The sequence below is a fragment of the Ascidia mentula genome, chromosome 8, assembly GCF_947561715.1.
Source record: "Ascidia mentula chromosome 8, kaAscMent1.1, whole genome shotgun sequence".
Lineage (NCBI taxonomy): Eukaryota > Metazoa > Chordata > Ascidiacea > Phlebobranchia > Ascidiidae > Ascidia > Ascidia mentula.
Genome location: NC_138573.1, coordinates 5,148,443 through 5,163,979, shown reverse-complemented (window position 1 = coordinate 5,163,979; position 15,537 = coordinate 5,148,443). Strand labels below are relative to the sequence as shown.

The following is a 15,537-nucleotide window of genomic DNA, read 5'->3' as shown; positions in this document are numbered from 1 at the left end:
AAAATTAGGAGGTTACATCATACTTTTGAAAGTAAAAGATCCACTCCAGCTTCCATAAGATTTACTGGTAATTCCATTCTGTTTACTTCCTTTGTACGATGTCATCCCTCCAAGTTTAGTCACAGTGACTATTCCACCGGAATCTAAGATATGTTTCAACATCATGGTATATTTCTAATCCTAAATACATTCACATGAAAAAATAAGTAACCTGAAATTACACCATCATGAATAGCAGCTGCACAGATGTAAGAATCATCTGTATAAACTTCTGTTCCCCATAAACGTGATGAGGTTTGTTGACAACCAGATGGACAAGTGTATGATGCAGAGTTTTCTCCATCAAATTCCAACTGATTAGCTTGTTTAGTGCAAGGATCTGAAAATGGAAATGTAAGTTTTTTGTCAAATAGGTTGGCTATAACAAACCAACAAAGAAAACATTGGGATTTCATTGACCAACTTACTGCTAAAAGTAAATGATCGTGACCAACTTCCAAAAGATTTACTGGTGATTCCATTTTGAGTGCTTCCAGCATAAGATGTTAATCCACTAGTTAGATATACAGTGACCAATCCACCAGTGTCTGAAAGTGATACTAGTATTATGCTTTTTTGAATATTTGCAAGTCTTTGATTGACAGAAAAATAAAATGCCTTTGTACAGAAATCAGACACAGCATTACATTGTAGCAAATTAAGTGAAACAAATCACAAAAGAAAACTTTACCAGAAATTGTTCCATCATGAATTGCAGCTGCACAGATGTAAGAATCATCTGTATAAACTTCTGTTCCCCATAAACGTGATGAGGTTTGTTGACAACCAGCTGGGCAAAGAAACTGCACTAAAATGCCATCTCCAAAATCCAGTTGGTTGGGTTGTTTGAGGCATAGATCTGTAAAATAATTGTTAATAGATTCTGGCCAGACTCTTCTGTTTTGCTTTGAATTTTTATAAGAAATTGATTTAACTGCACAGATAATATTAATGTCAAGTTACTACAGCACCACTATAAACCACTGAAATCAGATAATAAATTGAGAGGGATTTTATTTTTGGTACATTAATTTTTTTTGAAGCTTTTCAGAAAAAGAAAAATTCTTTCTGATGACAATGAAATGTAAAATTAGGAAGTTACATCATACTTTTGAAAGTAAAAGATCCACTCCAGCTTCCATAAGATTTACTGGTAATTCCATTCTGTTTACTTCCTTTGTACGATGTCATCCCTCCAAGTTTAGTCACAGTGACTATTCCACCGGAATCTAAGATATGTTTCAGCATCATGTTATATTTCTAATCCTAAATACATTCACATGAAAAAATAAGTAACCTGAAATTACACCATCATGAATAGCAGCTGCACAGATGTAAGAATCATCTGTATAAACTTCTGTTCCCCATAAACGTGATGAGGTTTGTTGACAACCAGATGGACAAGTGTATGATGCAGAGTTTTCTCCATCAAATTCCAACTGATTAGCTTGTTTAGTGCAAGGATCTGAAAATGGAAATGTAAGTTTTTTGTCAAATAGGTTGGCCATAACAAACCAACAAAGAAAACATTGGGATTTCATTGACCAACTTACTGCTAAAAGTAAATGATCGTGACCAACTTCCAAAAGATTTACTGTTGATTCCATTTTGAGTGCTTCCAGCATAAGATGTTAATCCACTAGTTAGATATACAGTGACCAATCCACCAGTGTCTGAAAGTGATAATAGTATTATGCTTTTTCAAATATTTGCAAGTCTTTGATTGACAGAAAAATAAAATGCTTTTGTACAGAAATCAGACACAGCATTCCATTGTAGCAAATTAAGTGAAACAAATCACAAAAGAAAACTTTACCAGAAATTATTCCATCATGAATTGCAGCTGCACAGATGTAAGAATCATCTGTATAAACTTCTGTTCCCCATAAACGTGATGAGGTTTGTTGACAACCAGCTGGGCAAAGAAACTGCACTAACATGCCATCTCCAAAATCCAGTTGGTTGGGTTGTTTGAGGCATAGATCTGTAAAATAATTGTTAATAGTTTCTGGCCAGACTCTTCTATTTTGCTTTGAATTTTTGTAAGAAATTGATTTAACTGCACAGATAATATTAATTTCAAGTCACTACAGCACCACTATAAACCACTGAAATCAGATAATAAATTGAGAGGGATTTTATTTTTGGTACATTAATTTTTTTTTGAAGCTTTTCAGAAAAAGAAAAATTCTTTCTGATGACAATGAAATGTAAAATTAGGAAGTTACATCATACTTTTGAAAGTAAAAGATCCACTCCAGCTTCCATAAGATTTACTGGTAATTCCATTCTGTTTACTTCCTTTGTACGATGTCATTCCTCCAAGTTTAGTCACAGTGACTATTCCACCGGAATCTAAGATATGTTTCAACATCATGTTATATTTCTAATCCTAAATACATTCACATGAAAAAATAAGTAACCTGAAATTACACCATCATGAATAGCAGCTGCACAGATGTAAGAATCATCTGTATAAACTTCAGTTCCCCATAAACGTGATGAGGTTTGTTGACAACCAGATGGACAAGTGTATGATGCAGAGTTTTCTCCATCAAATTCCAACTGATTAGCTTGTTTAGTGCAAGGATCTGAAAATGGAAATGTAAGTTTTTTGTCAAATAGGTTGGCTATAACAAACCAACAAAGAAAACATTGGGATTTCATTGACCAACTTACTGCTAAAAGTAAATGATCGTGACCAACTTCCAAAAGATTTACTGGTGATTCCATTTTGAGTGCTTCCAGCATAAGATGTTAATCCACTAGTTAGATATACAGTGACCAATCCACCAGTGTCTGAAAGTGATAATAGTATTATGCTTTTTTAAATATTTGCAAGTCTTTGATTGACAGAAAAATAAAATGCCTTTGTACAGAAATCAGACACAGCATTCCATTGTAGCAAATTAAGTGAAACAAATCACAAAAGAAAACTTTACCAGAAATTATTCCATCATGAATTGCAGCTGCACAGATGTACGAATCATCTGTATAAACTTCAGTTCCCCATAAACGTGATGAGGTTTGTTGACAACCAGCTGGGCAAAGAAACTGCACTAACATGCCATCTCCAAAATCCAGTTGGTTGGGTTGTTTGTGGCATAGATCTGTAAAATAATTGTTAATAGTATCTGGCCAGACTCTTCTGTTTTGCTTTGAATTTTTGTAAGAAATTGATTTAACTGCACAGATAATATTAATGTCAAGTCACTACAGCACCACTATAAACCACTGAAATCAGATGATAAATTGAAAGGGATTTTATTTTTGGTACATAAATTTTTTTTTGAAGCTTTTCAGAAAAAGAAAAATTCATTCTGATCACAATGAAATGTAAAATTAGGAAGTTACATCATACTTTTGGAAGTAAAAGATCCACTCCAGCTTCCATAAGATTTACTGGTAATTCCATTCTGTTTACTTCCTTTGTACGATGTCATCCCTCCAAGTTTAGTCACAGTGACTATTCCACCGGAATCTAAGATATGTTTCAGCATCATGTTATATTTCTAATCCTAAATACATTCACATGAAAAAATAAGTAACCTGAAATTACACCATCATGAATAGCAGCTGCACAGATGTAAGAATCATCTGTATAAACTTCTGTTCCCCATAAACGTGATGAGGTTTGTTGACAACCAGATGGACAAGTGTATGATGCAGAGCTTTCTCCATCAAATTCCAACCGTTTAGCTTGTTTAGTGCAAGGATCTGAAAATGGAAATGTAAGTTTTTTGTCAAATAGGTTGGCTATAACAAACCAACAAAGAAAACATTGGGATTTCATTGACCAACTTACTGCGAAAAGTAAATGATCGTGACCAACTTCCAAAAGATTTACTGGTGATTCCATTTTGAGTGCTTCCAGCATAAGATGTTAATCCACTAGTTAGATATACAGTGACTAATCCACCAGTGTCTGAAAGTGATAATAGTATTATGCTTTTTTGAATATTTGCAAGTCTTTGATTGACAGAAAAATAAAATGCCTTTGTGCAGAAATCAGACACAGCATTCCATTGTAGCAAATTAAGTGAAACAAATCACATAAGAAAACTTTACCCGAAATTTTTCCATCATGAATTGCAGCTGCACAGATGTAAGAATCATCTGTATAAACTTCTGTTCCCCATAAACGTGATGAGGTTTGTTGACAACCAGATGGACAAGTGTATGATGCAGAGTTTTCTCCATCAAATTCCAACTGATTAGCTTGTTTAGTGCAAGGATCTGAAAATGGAAATGTAAGTTTTTTGTCAAATAGGTTGGCTATAACAAACCAACAAAGAAAACATTGGGATTTCATTGACCAACTTACTGCTAATAGTAAATGATCGTGACCAACTTCCAAAAGATTTACTGGTGATTCCATTTTGAGTGCTTCCAGCATAAGATGTTAATCCACTAGTTAGATATACAGTGACCAATCCACCAGTGTCTGAAAGTGGTAATAGTATTATGCTTTTTTATATATTTGCAAGTTTTTAATTGACAGAAAAATAAAATGCCTTTGTACAGAAATCACACACAGCATTCCATTGTAGCAAATTAAGTAAAACAAATCACATAAGAAAACTTTACCATAAATTTTTCCATCATGAATTGCAGCTGCACAGATGTAAGAATCATCTGTATAAACTTCTGTTCCCCATAAACGTGATGAGGTTTGTTGACAACCAGCTGGGCAAAGAAACTGCACTAAAATGCCATCTCCAAAATCCAGTTGGTTGGGTTGTTTGAGGCATAGATCTGTAAAATAATTGTTAATAGTTTTTGGCCAGACTCGTCTGTTTTGCTTTGAATTTTTGTAAGAAATTGATTTAACTGCACAGATAATATTAATGTCAAGTCACTACAGCACCACTATAAACCAATGAAATCAGATAATAAATTGAGAGGGATTTTATTTTTGGTACATTAATTTTTTTTTGAAGCTTTTCAGAAAAAGAAAAATTCTTTCTGATGACAATGAAATTTAAAATTAGGAAGTTACATCATACTTTTGAAAGTAAAAGATCCACTCCAGCTTCCATAAGATTTACTGGTAATTCCATTCTGTTTACTTCCTTTGTATGATGTCATCCCTCCAAGTTTAGTCACAGTGACTATTCCACCGGAATCTAAGATATGTTTCAACATCATGTTATATTTCTAATCCTAAATACACTCACATGAAAAAATAAGTAACCTGAAATTACACCATCATGAATAGCAGCTGCACAGATGTAAGAATCATCTGTATAAACTTCTGTTCCCCATAAACGTGATGAGGTTTGTTGACAACCAGCTGGACAAGAGTATGATGCAGAGCTTTCTCCATCAAATTCCAACTGATTAGCTTGTTTAGTGCAAGGATCTGAAAATGGAAATGTAAGTTTTTTGTCAAATAGGTTGGCTATAATAAACCAACAAAGAAAACATTGGGATTTCATTGAGCAACTTACTGCTAAAAGTAAATGATCGTGACCAACTTCCAAAAGATTTACTGGTGATTCCATTTTGAGTGCTTCCAGCATAAGATGTTAATCCACTAGTTAGATATACAGTGACCAATCCACCAGTGTCTGAAAGTGATAATAGTATTATGCATTTTTTAAATATTTGCAAGTCTTTGATTGACAGAAAAATAAAATGCCTTTGTACAGAAATCAGACACAGCATTCCATTGTAGCAAATTAAGTGAAACAAATCACAAAAGAAAACTTTACCAGAAATTTTTCCATCATGAATTGCAGCTGCACAGATGTAAGAATCATCTGTATAAACTTCTGTTCCCCATAAACGTGATGAGGTTTGTTGACAACCAGCTGGGCAAAGAAACTGCACTAAAATGCCATCTCCAAAATCCAGTTGGTTGGGTTGTTTGAGGCATAGATCTGTAAAATAATTGTTAATAGTTTCTGGCCAGACTCTTCTGTTTTGCTTTGAATTTTTGTAAGAAATTGATTTAACTGCACAGATAATATTAATCTCAAGTCACTACAGCACCACTATAAACCACTGAAATCAGATAATAAATTGAGAGGGATTTTGTTTTTGGTACATTAATTTTTTTTTTGAAGCTTTTCAGAAAAAGAAAAATTCTTTCTGATGACAATGAAATGTAAAATTAGGAAGTTACATCATACTTTTGAAAGTAAAAGAGCCACTCCAGCTTCCATATGATTTACTGGTAATTCCATTCTGTTTACTTCCTTTGTATGATGTCATCCCTCCAAGTTTAGTCACAGTGACTATTCCACCGGAATCTAAGATATGTTTCAACATCATGTTATATTTCTAATCCTAAATACACTCACATGAAAAAATAAGTAACCTGAAATTACACCATCATGAATAGCAGCTGCACAGATGTAAGAATCATCTGTATAAACTTCTGTTCCCCATAAACGTGATGAGGTTTGTTGACAACCAGATGGACAAGTGTATGATGCAGAGCTTTCTCCATCAAATTCCAACTGTTTAGCTTGTTTAGTGCAAGGATCTGAAAATGGAAATGTAAGTTTTTTGTCAAATAGGTTGGCTATAACAAACCAACAAAGAAAACATTGGGATTTCATTGACCAACTTACTGCTAAAAGTAAATGATCGTGACCAACTTCCAAAAGATTTACTGGTGATTCCATTTTGAGTGCTTCCAGCATAAGATGTTAATCCACTAGTTAAATATACAGTGACCAATCCACCAGTGTCTGAAAGTGATAATAGTATTATGCTTTTTTAAATATTTGCAAGTCTTTGATTGACAGAAAATAAAATGCCTTTGTACAGAAATCAGACACAGCATTCCATTGTAGCAAATTAAGTGAAACAAATCACAAAAGAAAACTTTACCAGAAATTTTTCCATCATGAATTGCAGCTGCACAGATGTAAGAATCATCTGTATAAACTTCTGTTCCCCATAAACGATTTGATATTTGTTGGCAACCGGTTGGGCATTGAAACTGTACTGATATGTCATCACCAAAATCCAATTGGTTGGGTTGTTTGAAGCATAAATCTGTAAAATAATTGGTAAAAGTTTCTGGCCACACTGTCCTTTTTTGATTGAATTTTTTTAAGAAATTCATTTAACTGCACACTTAATATTAATGTCAAGTCACTACAGCACCACTATAAACCACTGAAATCAGGTGATAAATTAAGAGAGATTTTATTTTCAGTAGAATATTTTTTTTAAGCTTTTTTAGAAAAAGAACAATTGTTTCTAATGACAATGAAATGTAAAATTCAGAAGTTACATCATACTTTTGAAAGTAAAAGATCCACTCCAGCTTCCATATGATTTACTGGTAATTCCATTCTGTTCACTTCCAATATATGATGGTTGTCCCCCAAGTTTGGTCACATTGACTATTCCACCGGAATCTGAAAATATTTTTCCAATAATTTTCTTGTAGTTCTCACCACATATTTTTGTACATGGAGAACAAGTAACCTGAAATTACACCATCATGAATTGCAGCTGCACAGATGTAAGAATCATCTGTATAAACTTCAGTTCCCCATAAACGTGATGAGGTTTGTTGACAACCAGATGGACAAGTGTATGATGCAGAGCTTTCTCCATTAAATTCCAACTGATTAGCTTGTTTAGTGCAAGGATCTGAAAATGGAAATGTAAGTTTTTTGTCAAATAGGTTGGCTATAACAAACCAACAAAGAAAACTTTGGGATTTCATTGACCAACTTACTGCTGAAAGTAAATGATCGTGACCAACTTCCATAAGATTTACTGGTGATTCCATTTTGAGTGCTTCCAGCATAAGATGTTAATCCACTAGTTAGATATACAGTGACCAATCCACCAGTGTCTGAAAGTGATAATAGTATTATGTTTTTTTGAATATTTGCAAGTCTTTGATTGACAGAAAAATAAAATGCCTTTGTACAGAAATCACACACAGCATTCCATTGTAGCAAATTAAGTGAAACAAATCACAAAAGAAAACTTTACCAGAAATTTTTCCATCATGAATTGCAGCTGCACAGATGTAAGAATCATCTGTATAAACTTTAGTTCCCCATAAACGATTTGATATTTGTTGACAACCAGTTGGGCATTGGAACTGCACTGATGCGTCATCACGAAAATCCAATTGGTTGGGTTGTTTGAAGCACAAATCTGTAAAATAATTGCTAAAAGTTGCTGGCCACACTGTCCTTTTTTGCTTGAATTTTTGTAAGAAATTTATTTAACTGCACACTTAATATTAATGTCAAGTCACTACAGCACCACTATAAACCACTGAAATCAGGTGATAAATTAAGAGGGATTTTATTTTTAGAAGAATAATTTGTTTTAGAGCTATTTGGAAAGAAAAATTCTTTCTGATGACAATGAAATGCAAAATTTAGAAGTTAAATCATACTCTTGAAAGAAAAAGATCCACTCCAGCTTCCATATGATTTACTGGTAATTCCATTCTGTTCACTTCCAGTATACGATGGTAGTCCCCCAAGTTTGGTCACATTGACTATTCCACCGGAATCTGAAAATATTTTTCCAATAATTGTCTTGTAGTTCTCACCACATATTTTTGTACATGGAGAACAAGTAACCTGAAATTACACCATCATGAATTGCAGCTGCACAGATGTAAGAATCATCTGTATAAACTTCAGTTCCCCATAAACGAGATGAGGTTTGTTGACAACCAGATGGACAAGTGTATGATGCAGAGCTTTCTCCATTAAATTCCAACTGATTAGCTTGTTTAGTGCAAGGATCTGAAAATGGAAATGTAAGTTTTATGTCAAATAGGTCGGCTATAACAAATAATATTAATGTCAAGTCACTACAGCACCACTATGTTACTGATATTAGGGTTAGGGTTAGGGTTAGTGTTAGTGTTAGGGTTAGTGTGAGGGTTAGTGTTAGATGGACAAGTGTATGGTGCAAAGCTTTCTCCATCGAATTCCAACTGTTTAGCTTGTTTAGTGCAAGGATCTGAAAATGGAAATGGAAGTTTTTTGACAAATACGTTGGCTATAATAAACCAACAAAGAAAACTTGGGGATTTCATTGACCAACTTACTGCTAAAACTAAATGATCATAACCAACTTCCATAAGATTTACTGGTGATTCCATTTTGAGTGCTACCAGCATAAAATGATAATCTACCAGTTAGATATACAGTGACCAATCCACCAGTGTCTGAAAGTGATAATAGTATTATGATTTTTTTTAATATTTGCTTGTCTTTGATCGACAGCAACACAAAATGCCTTTGTACAGAAATCACACACAGCTTTCCATTGCAGCAAATTAAGTGAAACAAATCACAAAAAAAAATTTACCAGAAATTTTTCCATCATGAATTGCAGCTGCACAGATGTAAGAATCATCTGTATAAACTTCAGTACCCCATAAACTATTTGATATTTGTTGGCAACCAGATGGGCATTGGAACTGTACTGATGTGTCATCACCAAAATCCAGTTGGTTGGGTTGTTTCAAGCACAAATCTGTAAAATAATTGCTAAAAGTTTCTGGCCACACTGTTCTTTTTGCTTTGAAGTTTTATAGAAAATTGATTTTACTGCACACTAAATATTAATGTCAAGTCACTACAGCACCACCATATATAAATGAAATCAAGTGTTAAATTGAGTGGGATTTTATTTTCAGTAGAAGAAAGTATTTTTTAAAGCTATTTGGAAAAAAAAATTCTTTCTGATGACAATAAAATGTAGATTTAGAAGTTAAATCATACTTTTGAAAGTAAAAGATCCACTCCAGCTTCCATATGATTTACTGGTAATTCCATTCTGTTCACTTCCAGTATATGATGATAGTCCCCCAAGTTTACTCACATTCACTATTCCACCGGAATCTGAAAATATTTTTCCCAAAATATCCTTGTAGTTCTCAGCAACAAGTCTTACACATGGCGAACAACTAACCTGAAATTACACCATCATGAATAGCAGCTGCACAGATGTAAGAATCATCTGTATAAACTTCAGTTACCCACAAATGTGATGAGGTTTGTTGACAACCAGGTGGGCAAGGGAACTGCATTAACATGCCATTTCCAAAATCCAGTTGGTTGGGTTGTTTGATGCATAGATCTGTATAATGATTGCCTAAAGTTTCTGGCCAGACTGTTCTTTTTTGCATTAAATTTTTGTGAGAAATTGATTTAACTGCACACTTAATATTAATGTCAAGTCACTACAGCACCACTATATATCACCGAAATCAGGTGATAAATTGGGAGGGATTGTATTTTCAGTAGATTGTATTTTTTCTTGAGCTTTTTGAAAAAAAAATCTTTCTGCTGACAATGAAATGCAAAATTTAGAAGTTACATCATACTTTTGAAAGTAAAAGATCCACTCCAGCTTCCATATGATTTACTGGTAACTCCATTCTGTTCACTTCCAGTATATGATGATAGACCCACAAGTTTAGTCACATTGACTACTCCACCGGAATCTGAAAATATTTGCCAATAATTGTCTTGTAGTTCTCAGCACAAATTTTTGCACATGGAGAATAAGTAACCTGAAATTACACAATCATGAATAGCAGCTGCACAGATGTAAGAATCATCTGTATAAACTTCAGTTCCCCATAAACGTGATGAGGTTTGTTGACAACCAGATGGACAAGTGTATGATGCAGAGTTTTCTCCATGAAATTCTGACTGTTTAGCTTGTTTAGTGCAAGGATCTGAAAATGGAAATGGAAGTTTTTCGTCAAATAGGTCTGCTATAATAAACCAACAAAAGAAAACATTGGAATTTGATTGACCAACTTACTGCTAAAAGTAAATGATCGTGACCAACTTCCATAAGATTTACTGGTAATTCCATTTTGAGTGCTTCCAGCATAAGATGTTAATCCACTAGTTAGATATACAGTGACCAATCCACCAGTGTCTGAAAGTGATAATAGTATTACGATTTTTTTTAAATATTTGCTTGTCTTTGATTAACAGCAAAATAAAATGTCTTTGTACAGAAATCACACACAGCATTCCATTGTAGCAAATTAAGTGAAACAAATCACAAAAGAAAACTTTACCAGAAATTTTTCCATCATGAATTGCAGCTGCACAGATGTAAGAATCATCTGTATAAACTTCAGTTCCCCATAAACGATTTGATATTTTTCGGCAACCAGTTGGGCATTGGAACTGCACTGATGTGTCATCTCAAATATCCAATTGGTTGGGTTGTTTGAAGCACAAATCTGTAAAATAATGGCTAAAAGTTTCTGGTTAAATCATACTTTTGAAAGTAAAAGATCCACTCCAGCTTCCATATGATTTACTGGTAATTCCATTCTGTTCACTTCCAGTATATGATGATAGTCCCCCAAGTTTGGTCACATTGACCATTCCACCAGAATCTGAAAATGTTTTTCCAATAATTTTCTTGTAGTTCTCAGCACAAATTTTTGCACATGGAGAACAAGTAACCTGAAATTACACCATCATGAATTGCAGCTGCACAGATGTAAGAATCATCTGTATAAACTTCAGTTCCCCACAAACGTGATGAGGTTTGTTGACAACCAAATGGGCAAGGGAACTGCACTAACGCGCCATATCCAAAATCCAGTTGGTTGGGTTGTTTGAGGCATAGATCTGTAAAACAATTGTTAATAGTTTCTGGCCAGACTGTTCCGTTTTGCTTTAAATTTTTGTAAAAAATTGATTTAACTGCACAAATAATATTAATTTCCAATCACTACAGCACCACTACAAACCACTGAAATCAGGTAATAAATTGAGAGAGGTTTTATTTTTGGTACACTAAATTTTTTTTGAAGCTTTTCAGAAAAAGAAAAAAAATTTCTGATGACAATGAAATGTAAAATTCAGAAGTTAAATCATACTTTTGAAAGTAAAAGATCCACTCCAGCATAAGATTTACTGGTAATTCCATTCTGTTTACTTCCTTTGTACGATGTCATCCCTCCAAGTTTAGTCACAGTGACTATTCCACCGGAATCTAAGATACGTTTCAACATTATGTTATATTTCTAATCCTAAATACATTCACATGAAAAAATAAGTAACCTGAAATTACACCATCATGAATTGCAGCTGCACAGATGTAAGAATCATCTGTATAAACTTCAGTTCCCCACAAACGTCATGAGGTTTGTTGACAACCAGATGGACAAGTGTATGATGCAGAGTAACTGATTAGCTTGTTTAATGCAAGGATCTGAAAATGGAAATGTAAGTTTTTTGTCAAATAGGTTGGCTATAACAAACCAACAAAGAAAACATTGGGATTTCATTGACCAACTTACTGCTAAATGTAAATGATCGTGACCAACTTCCAAAAGATTTACTGGTGATTCCATTTTGAGTGCTTCCAGCATAAGATGTTAATCCACTAGTTAGATATACAGTGACCAATCCACCAGTGTCTGAAAGTGATAATAGTATTATGCTTTTTTAAATATTTGCAAGTCTTTGATTGACAGAAAAATAAAATGCCTTTGTACAGAAATCACACACAGCATTCCATTGTAGCAAATAAAGTGAAACAAATCACAAAAGAAAACTTTACCAGAAATTTTTCCATCATGAATTGCAGCTGCACAGACGTAAGAATCATCTGTATAAACTTCTGTTCCCCATAAGCGAGAGGATGTTTGTTCGCAACCAGCTGGACAATAGTGTGAAGCAATGTTTTCTCCAAGAAACTCCAACTGATTAGCTTGTTTTATGCAAGCATCTGTCAATAAAATATAAATTTTGTCTGAACATGAACTATAACACAACAAAACTATGCAATATTCTAAGATATTATTGATCCACTTACAGTTACCAATAAAATTAAACGATCTTGATCAGCTTCCATATGGTTTACTGGTGATTCCATTTTGAGAGCTTCCAGTATAAAATGGTAATCCACTAGTTAGGTGAACATTGACCACCCCACCAGAATCTAGAAAAAGGATTATTACATATATTTTAATTCCAGTGGATGTTTGTTTTAGATTAAGAGCGGAATGTTCATGAATAGTATACTATACAGTGAATGCACATAACACATACAGTGAATCGTGCTAAATAAGGGACATGAAAAAAACACATCAGACTATAGGTTATTTTACTTTGCAATCATTTTGTGCAAAAAATAAAGAGCACACAAACTTTATTGACCATAAACCCAGTGAAATCTATACAAAAAGATTTATGCACAAAATAGACAAGTTATATACTATAAATTTGCCCATCGTGAATAGCTGCTGCACAAATATAACAATCATCTGTGTAAGTTCCAGTTCCCCACACACGATCAGTAGATTGATGGCAACCAGCTGGACAAGTGAATTGAGCTATTGCACCATCTCCAAAATCTAGCTGGTTGGCTTGTTTGATACATAAATCTACAAAGTGATGGTGGGTACGTTTTTGCACAAAAGTCTAACTAAATGACACAAAATAAAAATTTCTTGACAGAATAATACAGCTACAGAGCATATTTTTTTTTATCATTTTTTGTAATAACCATCAGTTTATATATTTTTTTGCTGTGTCACTTACTACTTCCAAATGTGTAAGATCCGGCATATAATCCAGCCAAATAATATGCTGTATTGTAACTTCCGGGATCTGAAAAAGAAGCGTTTTTTAAGGAAAGCTTCAATAGTCACACACCATCAAATTTAAGTGAGAATAAATCGGAAGTTGGGCGGTAATAAATAAATAATTAAACGCCCACAAGCAGACACGCTCTTTTCACAAAAACTTCTTTCCAAATATCGCTCAGATAAGGAAATAGGGACATGCGTGTGTTTAGTTCCTTGAGGATATTTGATCAATGTCCGTACAATTTTGTTGCATGTTCATCTGCATGGTAGTATCCTCGTGCAATATTTTTTTTGGTTAGACGACATATTGAATTTCATTACAACTTTTAATCCTGGGTAATTTTAATAGCAGCGGGTTGCGCAGACCAATCCACACACACGAGGTTGCAGAAAAATATGCGCGCCAGCGAACACTTTGCGCGGGAAAAAAAGGTACCGAAAAGGAAAAACACATAAAAATTGGACATTTGGAAAGCCCTTTTTGAAATTTGGGATGAGTCGTGTCCCCTACAAGGTGCGGAGAATACTACTACACCGGGTTTGATTCACTTTTATAAGTCTGTGAAAAATAGAAATCTGTGCAAATTTTGATGGTCAGGTGTAAACAGAGCAACCACCAGTTATTTTTGGTTATGGGCTACATTTGAGTTGAAATACTACACTAAATTATAGCGTTCATATCCGCACAGATTTCTTTGTTATACACTCATATGTAAATCAACTTTGGCGAAAATTTTGTGACCCAGTGTGATAGTATCTTCCATAAGGTACGTCGTTAGTGCAAAATTACACCAAGGATCCATAATCAATACACCAAATTGCGATTTTTTATGTCCATCTCAGGCTATAAGATGTGTCATGTTAAAAATCTTTAAAATTGAAGTACTATTTGCCCAACTATCCTCTTTAACACTAAAATTCAGGATATGTCAGAAAAATCATGATATGGGGCCTACGCCAACTATAACGTAGCTCTTACTTGCTCTAATCTCAAGTGTAGCATGCAAGACCACCAATACTGTCAAAATGCGACTTTCCATCGTACTTCGAAACATACCAATATCTCCACGTTCCGAACTTTTCTTGCAATGGCTAAACTGCATTTAACCAGGAATCAGTTTTGGAAAAAAAGCGTTTGTATATGCATAACTTTTAACTTGGGCCTTGGGCTATATGTTTGTACGCTCTGCTACACCAGAGGTATGATCGTGCTTTGTCGAAATGTTTATCGCTAAATCACGTTGAAAATTTGGAGACAGTTTTAATCAAAGTGGTGAAAAAAGGGAACTTGAGCGTGCTTCTTCAAATGTGAACAATAATTGGACACCGACCACGCCACAAGGTTGCAAAGAAAATTGTTCTTTCAAATTGGGGTCGCAGAACGAAAAAGTTTAAGAAGCTCAGCACTAGGGTATCAGAACATACAGTTATACACATTGTATAATTATGCACTGTTACAACTGCTTTGTTACCAGGCTCCGATACTTTATACCCAGAGAAATACAGGCCTGGACAGTGTTATAGCCTACTAGGTTGGATCATTTCCTATGCACTTGTAAGCTTGAGAGAAGCATTATCCCTATTCTTTACCAAGCTATAACGTAACTGCAGATAAATGTATTTACAACAATGCAAAAGTAACCACACTCCAATAACCGACAGGAAAAACCGTTAATTAAGGCTCAAAATGGAACGAGCCTCCCCAATATCCGTACGAATTTGAAGTAATTCCATTTTGTGTTGAACCAACATAGCTTGATTGGGCACCGGATTTAATCACACGGACGGTTCCACCGATTGTCCCTGACAACATAGTAATATTAAGTCACGTACGAACATGTAAGGTGGTATAGGTAAATAAATTACCATCATTGGTCACAACGCATTGCGTTTCTGTGTACATTAGGCCAATAAAAATAGTTTTC

The 15,537-nt window shown here is 34.3% G+C and overlaps 1 protein-coding gene and 1 pseudogene across 1 annotated transcript in view; both read right to left on the bottom strand.

The window, feature by feature from the left end:
• Positions 1-12: 12 nt before the first annotated feature.
• Positions 13-10,390, bottom strand: LOC145910917 (uncharacterized; annotated as a pseudogene).
• Positions 10,391-10,394: 4 nt separating this feature from the next.
• The window catches only part of LOC145910916 (uncharacterized), a gene marked incomplete at its 3' end in the record, with an annotated part of 28,697 nt that continues 23,554 nt past the window's right edge, over positions 10,395-15,537 (bottom strand). The window contains 17 exon segments of the mRNA XM_082998134.1: positions 10,395-10,489; positions 10,559-10,726; positions 10,816-10,877; positions 10,922-10,935; positions 11,088-11,248; positions 11,288-11,407; positions 11,478-11,645; positions 11,897-11,923; positions 11,926-12,012; positions 12,081-12,205; positions 12,286-12,439; positions 12,583-12,750; positions 12,844-12,963; positions 13,241-13,408; positions 13,566-13,634; positions 14,592-14,709; positions 15,363-15,415. Coding sequence (XP_082854260.1) covers positions 10,395-10,489; positions 10,559-10,726; positions 10,816-10,877; positions 10,922-10,935; positions 11,088-11,248; positions 11,288-11,407; positions 11,478-11,645; positions 11,897-11,923; positions 11,926-12,012; positions 12,081-12,205; positions 12,286-12,439; positions 12,583-12,750; positions 12,844-12,963; positions 13,241-13,408; positions 13,566-13,634; positions 14,592-14,709; positions 15,363-15,415 — 1,877 coding nt within the window.